Source organism: Entelurus aequoreus, linkage group LG02 (assembly GCF_033978785.1).
Source record: "Entelurus aequoreus isolate RoL-2023_Sb linkage group LG02, RoL_Eaeq_v1.1, whole genome shotgun sequence".
Lineage (NCBI taxonomy): Eukaryota > Metazoa > Chordata > Actinopteri > Syngnathiformes > Syngnathidae > Entelurus > Entelurus aequoreus.
In genome coordinates this window covers 7574594-7584593 of record NC_084732.1, presented here as the reverse complement: position 1 = coordinate 7584593, position 10000 = coordinate 7574594, and the positions used below count along the sequence as shown (strand labels likewise).

Below are 10000 nucleotides of genomic sequence, written 5' to 3'. Positions count from 1 at the left end.
TCCTGCCGCTTCATTTTATGATGGCTTCTAGATCATTTTGTATGGCCTGCCGCTTCATTTTATAGGCATCCAGATCATTTTGAGTGGCCTGCTGAATCATTTTATGTTGGCTTCTAGATCATTTTGTGTGGCCTGCCGCTTCATTTTATGTTGGCTTCTAGATCATTTTGTGTGGCCTGCCGCATCATTTTATGTTAGCCTCTAGATCATTTTGTGGGGCCTGCCGCTTCATTTTATGTTGGCTTCTAGATAATTTTGTATGGCCTGCCGCTTCATTTTATGTTGCCTTCTAGATAATTTTGTATGACCTGCCACATCATTTTATGTTTCCCGCCACATCATTTTATGTTTCCCGCCACATCAATTTATGTTTCCCGCCACATCATTTTATGTTTCCCGCCACATCATTTTATGTTTACCGCCACATCAATTCATGTTTCCCACCACATCATTTTATGTTTCCCGCCACATCATTTTATGTTTCCCGCCACATCAATTTATGTTTCCCGCCACATCATTTTATGTTTCCCGCCACATCATTTTATGTTTCCCGCCACATCCTTTTATGTTTCCCGCCACATCAATTTATGTTTCCCGCCACATCAATTAATGTTTCCCACCACATCATTTTATGTTTCCCGCCACATCAATTAATGTTTCCCGCCACATCAATTGTTTCCCGCCACATCATTTTATGTTTCCAGCCACATCATTTTATGTTTCCCGCCACATCATTTTATGTTTCCCGCCACATCAATTTATATTTCTTTCCTCATCATTTTATGTTTCCCGCCATATCATTTTGTTTGGCCCGCCACATCTATTTATGTTCCCCGCCACATCAATTTATGTTTCCCGCCACGTCAATTTATCTTTCCCGCCACATCATTTTATGTTCACCTCCGCCTCATTTTATGTTTCCCGCCACATCAATTAATGTTTCCCGCCACATCAATTTAGGTTTTCCGCTACATCATCTTATGTTGCTCGCCACAGCTTTTCTTGATGCCCGCCACATCAATTTACACTTCCCACCACATCAATTTATGTTTCCCGCCACATCGTTTTGTTTGGCCCGCCACATCAATTCATGTTTCCCGCCACATCATTTTATGTTCCCCGCCACATCAATTTATGTTTCCCGCCACATCATTTTATGTTTCCCGCCACATCAATTTATGTTTCCCGCCACATCAATTTATGTTTCCCTCCACATAATTTTATGTTTCCCGCCACATCATTTTATGTTTCCCGCCACATCAATTTATGTTTCCCGCCACATCATTTTATATTTCCCACCACATCATTTTATGTAACCCGCCACATCATTTTATGTTTCCCGCCACATCATTTTGTTTGGCCCGCCACATTAATTTATGTTTCCAGCCACATCATTTTTGTTTGGCCCGCCACATCAATTTTTGTTTCCCGCCACATCATTTTATGCCCGCCACATCATTTTATGATTCCCGCCACATCATTTTATGTTTCCCGCCACATCAACTTATGTTTCCCGCCACATCAATTTATGTTTTCCGCCACGTCAATTTATGTTTCCAGCCACAACATTTTTGTTTGGCCCGCCACATCAATTTTTGTTTCCCGCCACATCATTTTATGCCCGCCACATCATTTTATGTTTCCCGCCACATCATTTTATGTTTCCCGCCACATAATTTTATGTTTCCCGCCACATCATTTTATGTTTTCCGCCACATCAATTTATGTTTCCCGCCACATCATTTTATGTTTCCCACCACATCATTTTATGTTTCCCGCCACATCAATTTATGTTTCCCACCACATCAATTTATATTTTCCGCCACATCATTATATGTTTCCAGCCACATCATTTTGTTTGGCCTGCCACATCAATTTATATTTCCCGCCAAATCATTTTATGTTTCCCGCCACATCAATTTATTTACATTTATATTTAGGGAGCAAGTGACATAACAGTGGTTAATAGTGGCCCTTTCAGTGATTGTGTGTGTATGTGTGTGTGTGTGTGTGTGTGTGTGTGTGTGTGTGTGTGTGTGTGTGTGTGTGTGTGCGTGCGTGTGTGTGTGTGTGTGTGTGTGTGTGTGTGTGTGTCTCCCGCAGTCAGGTCTGATCCGCGTGTCGGAGCACGAGTATTTGATCTCTCCTCTCCCTCAGCATCTGGCCAGACGTCACAACTTCAGCGCCCCCGAGGGCCACCGCCCCCACGTGCTCTACAAGCGCTCCGCCCAGCACGCCGTCCACAACCCGGCCGGCGACGCCCCTCCGCCCACGCCCGCCAGCCGTCGCCACGACGACCCGCACCCAGGCCCGCCCAAGCGACACTTCTGCGGGCGCCGCAAGCAATGTATGTAAGGAACTTCCTTTCCCTCCTACTTTGAGCAGACAACAACTCTCGGGATGCTACACCGCCCGATCAAAAAGCATTTGTATTGACAGCTGCGGCTGTGGGCAACCTCCAGATGTCATTTTATTTTGTTAACTTACTTAATGAGTGGTCAGCATTCAGCTGCTTTTATCGAGCTCTGCATGCACTTTAAAATGTTGTCGTACTGTTAAAATGACCACGTCAGCGCTAATACTGCTAATACTGCATACACTTGTCCACGTCACCATGAAAGGTCATGCAAAATTGACGCCCTAACAAGCCTGTTAGCTACTCATCCGTCCATCCATCTTGATTGTCAACCCGTGCAGTCCAGCCCTGTTCGTGACCAACTTGGACCGGGTGACTACAAGTCCAGCGCTAGCCATTGAGCTCGAAGCCTGCCTGTCTCATTGTCCAGCTCTGCTCTTGAGGCGTCGGGGAGTGAGGCGTACACGGCGTGCTGTCGCACAGCCACGTTAGCTGGTGGGTTCGGGGCCACGTGAACGTTAGTAAACCTCACACCCCGGCAACGTTAAGAGCAGTGCTGGCTAGCGAGTTGGCTTTTAGCTCGGTAGCTAGCGCGCCTGACTCTCGTGCGGTCGGCCCACTGGCACCTGTTGCTTTCCATTTTGGTTAGCTAGCGAGCTATCTTCCAGGGTAACTACCGAGATAATTGATCCATTTATGTCTGCGTTAAACTGTTTTATGTCGTCTTTTATAACGTTTTGGTAGCACTTTAGGAAAAGATCGGACAAAATCCTGGGAGGGTCAGAAATCACGCGGGTTACACTGACATCCGTAGCTTTCAAATTTGGTTAGCTAGCGAGCTATCTTACAGGGTAACTCCCGAGATAATTGATCCATTTATGTCCGAGTTAAACTGGTTTATGTTGCCTTTCAGAGGCGTTTTGGTAACACTTTAGGAAAAGATCGGACAAAATCCTGGGAGGGACAGAAATCACACGGGGGTTACACTGACATCTGTAGCTTTCATTTTGGTTAGCTAGCGAGCTATCTTCCAGGGTAACTCCCGAGATAATTGATCCATTTATGGACGAGTTAAACTGTTTTATGTTGCATTTCAGAGGCGTTGTGGTAACACTTTAGGAAAAGATCGGACAAAATCCTGGGAGGGACAGAAATCACGCGGGTTACACTGACATCCGTAGCTTTCAAATTTGGTTAGCTAGCGAGCTATCTTACAGGGTAACTCCCGAGATAATTGATCCATTTATGTCCGAGTTAAACTGTTTTATGTTGCCTTTCAGAGGCGTTTTGGTAACACTTTAGGAAAAGAACGGACAAAATCCTGGGAGGGACAGAAATCACGCGGGTTACACTGACATCCGTAGCTTTCAAATTTGGTTAGCTAGCAAGCTATCTTCCAGGGTAACTACCGAGATAATTGATCCATTTATGTCTGCGTTAAACTGTTTTATGTCGTCTTTTAGAAACGTTTTGGTAGCACTTTAGGAAAAGATCGGACAAAATCCTGGGAGGGACAGAAATCACGCGGGTTACACTGACATCCGTAGCTTTCAAATTTGGTTAGCTAGCGAGCTATCTTCCAGGATAACTCCCGAGATAATTGATCCATTTATGTCCGAGAAAAAATTTCTTATGTCGTCTTTTAGAAACGTTTTGGTAACACCTTAGGAAAAGAACGGACAAAATCCTGGGAGGGACAGAAATCACACGGGTTACACTGACATCCGTAGCTTTCAAATTTGGTTAGCTAGCGAGCTATCTTCCAGGGTAACTACCGAGATAATTGATCCATTTATATCCGAGTTAAACTGTTTTATGTTGCCTTTCAGAGGCGTTTTGGTAACATTTTAGGAAAAGTTCGGACAAAATCCTGGGAGGGACATAAAGCACGCGGGTTTCACTGACATCCGTAGCTTTCATTTTGGTTAGCTAGCGAGCTATCTTACAGGGTAACTCCCGAGATAATTGATCCATTTATGTCCGAGAAAAAATTTCTTATGTCGTCTTTTAGAAACGTTTTGGTAACACTTTAGGAAAAGAACGGACAAAATCCTGGGAGGGACAGAAATCACACGGGTTACACTGACATCCGTAGCTTTCAAATTTGGTTAGCTAGCAAGCTATCTTCCAGGGTAACTACCGAGATAATTGATCCATTTATGTCTGCGTTAAACTGTTTTATGTCGTCTTTTAGAAACGTTTTGGTAGCACTTTAGGAAAAGATCGGACAAAATCCTGGAAGGGACATAAAACACGCGGGTTACACTGACATCCGTTGCTTTCATTTTGGTTAGCTAGCGAGCTATCTTCCAGGGTAACTCCCGAGATAATTGATCCATTTATGTCCGAGTTAAACTGTTTTCTGTTGCCTTTCAGAGGCGTTTTGGTAACACTTTAGGAAAAGATCGGACAAAATCCTGGGAGGGACAGAAATCACACGGGTTACACTGACATCCGTAGCTTTCAAATTTGGTTAGCTAGCAAGCTATCTTCCAGGGTAACTACCGAGATAATTGATCCATTTATGTCTGCGTTAAACTGTTTTATGTCGTCTTTTAGAAACGTTTTGGTAGCACTTTAGGAAAAGATCGGACAAAATCCTGGAAGGGACATAAAACACGCAGGTTACACTGACATCCGTTGCTTTCATTTTGGTTAGCTAGCGAGCTATCTTCCAGGGTAACTCCCGAGATAATTGATCCATTTATGTCCGAGTTAAACTGTTTTATGTTGCCTTTCAGAGGCGTTTTGGTAACACTTTAGGAAAAGATCGGAGAAAATCCTGGGAGGGACAGAAATCACACGGGTTACACTGACATCCGTAGCTTTCAAATTTGGTTAACTAGCAAGCTATCTTACAGGGTAACTACCGAGCTAAGTGATCCATTTATGTCCGAGTTAAATTGTCTTATGTCGTCTTTTAGAGATGTTTTGGTAACATTTTAGGAAAAGATCGGACAAAATCCTGGGAGGGACAGAAATCACGGGGGTTACACTGACATCCGTAGCTTTCAAATTTGGTTAGCTAGCAAGCTATCTTACAGGGTAACTCCCGAGATAATTGATCCATTTATGTCCGAGTTAAACTGTTTTATGTTGCCTTTCAGAGGCGTTTTGGTAACACTTTAGGAAAAGATCGGACAAAATCCTGGGAGGGACAGAAATCACGGGGGTTACACTGACACCCGTAGCTTTCAAATTTGGTTAGCTAGCGAGCTATCTTCCAGGGTAACTCCCGAGCTACGCGATCCATTTATGTCTAGGTTGAATTGTCTTATGTCGTCTTTCAAAGACGTTTTGGTAACATTTTAGGAAAAGATCGGACAAAATCCTGGGAGGGACAGAAATCACGGGGGTTACACTGACACCCGTAGCTTTTTCAATTTGGTTAGCTAGCGAGCTATCTTCCAGGGTAACTCCCGAGCTACGCGATCCATTTATGTCTAGGTTGAATTGTCTTATGTCGTCTTTCAAAGACGTTTTGGTAACATTTTAGGAAAAGATCGGACAAAATCCTGGGAGGGACAGAAATCACACGGGTTACACTGACATCCGTAGCTTTTAAATTTGGTTAGCTAGCGAGCTATCTTACAGGGTAACTACCGAGATAATTGATCCATTTATGTCCGAGTTAAACTGTTTTATGTTGCCTTTCAGAGGCGTTTTGGTAACACTTTAGGAAAAGAACGGACAAAATCCTGGGAGGGGCATAAAACACGGGGGTTACAATGACATCCGTAGCTTTCATTTTGGTTAGTTAGCAAGCTATCTTCCAGGGTAACTCCCGAGCTAAGTGATCCATTTATGTCCGAGTTAAACTGTCTTATGTCGTCTTTTAGAGATGTTTTGGTAACATTTTAGGAAAAGATCGGACAAAATCCTGGTAGGGACAGAAATCACGCGGGTTACACTGACATCCGTAGCTTTCAAATTTGGTTAGCTAGCGAGCTATCTTACAGGGTAACTCCCGAGATAATTGATCCATTTATGTCTGCGTTAAACTGTTTTATGTCGTCTTTTAGAAACGTTTTGGTAGCACTTTAGGAAAAGAACGGACAAAATCCTGGAAGGGACATAAAACACGGGGGTTACACTGACATCCGTAGCTTTCATTTTGGTTAGCTAGCAAGCTATCTTACAGGGTAACTCCCGAGATAATTGATCCATTTATGTCCGAGTTAAACTGTTTTATGTTGCCTTTCAGAGGCGTTTTGGTAACATTTTAAGAAAAGATCGGACAAAATCCTGGGAGGGACATAAATCACGCGGGTTACACTGACATCCTTAGCTTTCAAATTTGGTTAGCTAGCAAGCTATCTTCCAGGGTAACTACCGAGCTAAGTGATCCATTTATGTCCGAGTTAAACTGTTTTATGTTGCATTTCAGAGGCGTTTTGGTAACACTTTAGGAAAAGATCGGACAAAATCCTGGGAGGGACAGAAATCACGCGGGTTACACTGACATCCGTAGCTTTCAAATTTGGTTAGCTAGCAAGCTATCTTCCAGGGTAACTACCGAGATAATTGATCCATTTATGTCTGCGTTAAACTGTTTTATGTCGTCTTTTAGAAACGTTTTGGTAGCACTTTAGGAAAAGATCGGACAAAATCCTGGGAGGGACAGAAATCACGCGGGTTACACTGACATCCGTAGCTTTCAAATTTGGTTAGCTAGCAAGCTATCTTCCAGGATAACTCCCGAGATAATTGATCCATTTATGTCCGAGAAAAAATTTCTTATGTCGTCTTTTAGAAACGTTTTGGTAACACTTTAGGAAAAGAACGGACAAAATCCTGGGAGGGACAGAAATCACACGGGTTACACTGACATCCGTAGCTTTCAAATTTGGTTAGCTAGCGAGCTATCTTCCAGGGTAACTACCGAGATAATTGATCCATTTATATCCGAGTTAAACTGTTTTATGTTGCCTTTCAGAGGCGTTTTGGTAACATTTTAGGAAAAGTTCGGACAAAATCCTGGGAGGGACATAAAGCACGCGGGTTTCACTGACATCCGTAGCTTTCATTTTGGTTAGCTAGCGAGCTATCTTACAGGGTAACTCCCGAGATAATTGATCCATTTATGTCCGAGAAAAAATTTCTTATGTCGTCTTTTAGAAACGTTTTGGTAACACTTTAGGAAAAGAACGGACAAAATCCTGGGAGGGACAGAAATCACACGGGTTACACTGACATCCGTAGCTTTCAAATTTGGTTAGCTAGCAAGCTATCTTCCAGGGTAACTACCGAGATAATTGATCCATTTATGTCTGCGTTAAACTGTTTTATGTCGTCTTTTAGAAACGTTTTGGTAGCACTTTAGGAAAAGATTGGACAAAATCCTGGAAGGGACATAAAACACGCAGGTTACACTGACATCCGTTGCTTTCATTTTGGTTAGCTGGCGAGCTATCTTCCAAGGTAACTACCGAGATAATTGATCCATTTATGTCCGAGTTAAACTGTTTTATGTTGCCTTTCAGAGGCGTTTTGGTATCACTTTAGGAAAAGATCGGACAAAATCCTGGGAGGGACAGAAATCACACGGGTTACACTGACATCCGTAGCTTTCAAATTTGTTTAGCTAGCGAGCTATCTTACAGGGTAACTCCCGAGCTAAGCGATCCATTTATGTCTAGGTTGAATTGTCTTATGTCGTCTTTCAAAGACGTTTTGGTAACATTTTAGGAAAAGATCGGACAAAATCCTGGGAGGGACAGAAATCACACGGGGGTTACACTGACATCCGTAGCTTTCAAATTTGGTTAGCTAGCGAGCTATCTTCCAGGGTAACTACCGAGATAATTGATCCATTTATGTCTAGACTGAATTGTCCTATAACGTGTCTCTGACCGGCTGCTGCTAATGAAGGCGACAAGTGATTAGATTACAAGCCCCAGCTGGGCAATCTACTCACCTGCCGCTGGCTTCGAGGCTGGTCCTCACACACCCCGCTCCGCGGCAGGCTCGCAGGCCACGCCCCCCTCCACAGTTGTCTTTCAGAGACGTTTCGGTAACATTTTAGGAAAAGAACGGACAAAATCCTTCTCGCCCCTCACAGACGCTCCGGAACTTCCCGCCGAGGACCGCTTCGTCATGCCGGACGAGTTCGCCACGTCGGACGGCGAGGGTCCCGGCAGGCCCAGGAGGTCGCCTATGGACTCCAACAGGGTGGGGGCTCTGAACGTGGAGACCCTGGTGGTGGCGGACAAGAAGATGGTGGAGAAACACGGCCGGGACGACGTCACCACCTACGTCCTCACCGTCATGAACATGGTGAGGACTTTTTAATACTGAACTAAAAGTAATGTTGATATCAATTAGTTAGCAATTAAATTACTTGACATGAAATATTCCACTATAAACTATTTTTGGGGAAAATATTGCATATTTGGTGTTTTTGCCGTACAAATACATATTTTTCTTTAACAAAAAGGGACAAAAATATAACTTTATGTCAACATATAGATATTAAGTTGAGCTTTAGATATTTTAGCATTGAGAGTAAAACAAATATTAATATTTGAGTAGTTTTTAACACTTTAATGAGTGAGACCCTTTTGGGTCCCTGGGAGCTTTACTGTTATTTTTTTTAAACTGTCGTCCAAAAATTACTAATAAATCAAAATCGGTGTTATATGAATTATTCAGTAGACCCATAATAAATTCATTAAGAACCAAACTTCACAAATGTTTTTTGTGACCAACAAGTATGTGCTCCAATCACTACATCACAAAAAAATAAGAGTTGTAAAATTTATTGGAAACTCCAGACAGCAATGACATTATATATATATATATATATATATATATATATATATATATATATATATATATATATATATATATATATATATATATATATATATATTTTATTGAAAAAAAAACAGCATACTGGCACCATACTTATTTTGAATATTGTTTCTCAGCTGTTTGTAAATGTTGTAGTTTATAAATAAAGGTTTATTAAAAAAAAAAAAAAATAATAATAAAATTATGCGCATGCGCATAGCATAGATCCAACGAATCGATGAGTAAATTAATCGGCAACTATTTTAATAATCGATTTTAATCGATTTAATTGATTAGTTGTTGCAGCCCTAATATATATATATATATATATATATATATATATATATATATATATATATATATATATATATATATATATATATATATATATATATATATATATATATATATATATATATATGTATGTATGTATATATGTGTATATATGTATGTATATACGTATGTATATATGTGTATGCATGTATGTATATATGTGTATGCATGTATATACAGTATATGTATATGTATGTGTATGTATGTATGTTTGTATATGTATTTATGTATATATGTATGTATGTGTATATATGTATGTATATATGTATATATGTGTATACAGTATATGTATGTATGTATATATGTGTATGTATGTATATACAGTATATTTATATGTATGTTTATATATATATATATATATATATATATATATATATATATATATATATATATATATATATATATATATATATATATATATATATATATATATATATATATATATATATAAATATATATATATATATATATATGTATGTATATGCAGTATATGTATATGTATGTGAATATATGTATGTA

At 40.6% G+C, this 10000-nt stretch overlaps 1 protein-coding gene across 1 annotated transcript in view; it reads left to right on the top strand.

The window, feature by feature from the left end:
* The window catches only part of LOC133665337 (A disintegrin and metalloproteinase with thrombospondin motifs 18-like), a gene marked incomplete at its 5' end in the record, with an annotated part of 121263 nt that overhangs the window by 15743 nt on the left and 95520 nt on the right, over positions 1–10000 (top strand). Inside the window, 2 exon segments of the mRNA XM_062070609.1 lie at positions 2104–2347; positions 8418–8632. Of these exon segments, the coding sequence (XP_061926593.1) occupies positions 2104–2347; positions 8418–8632 (459 nt within the window).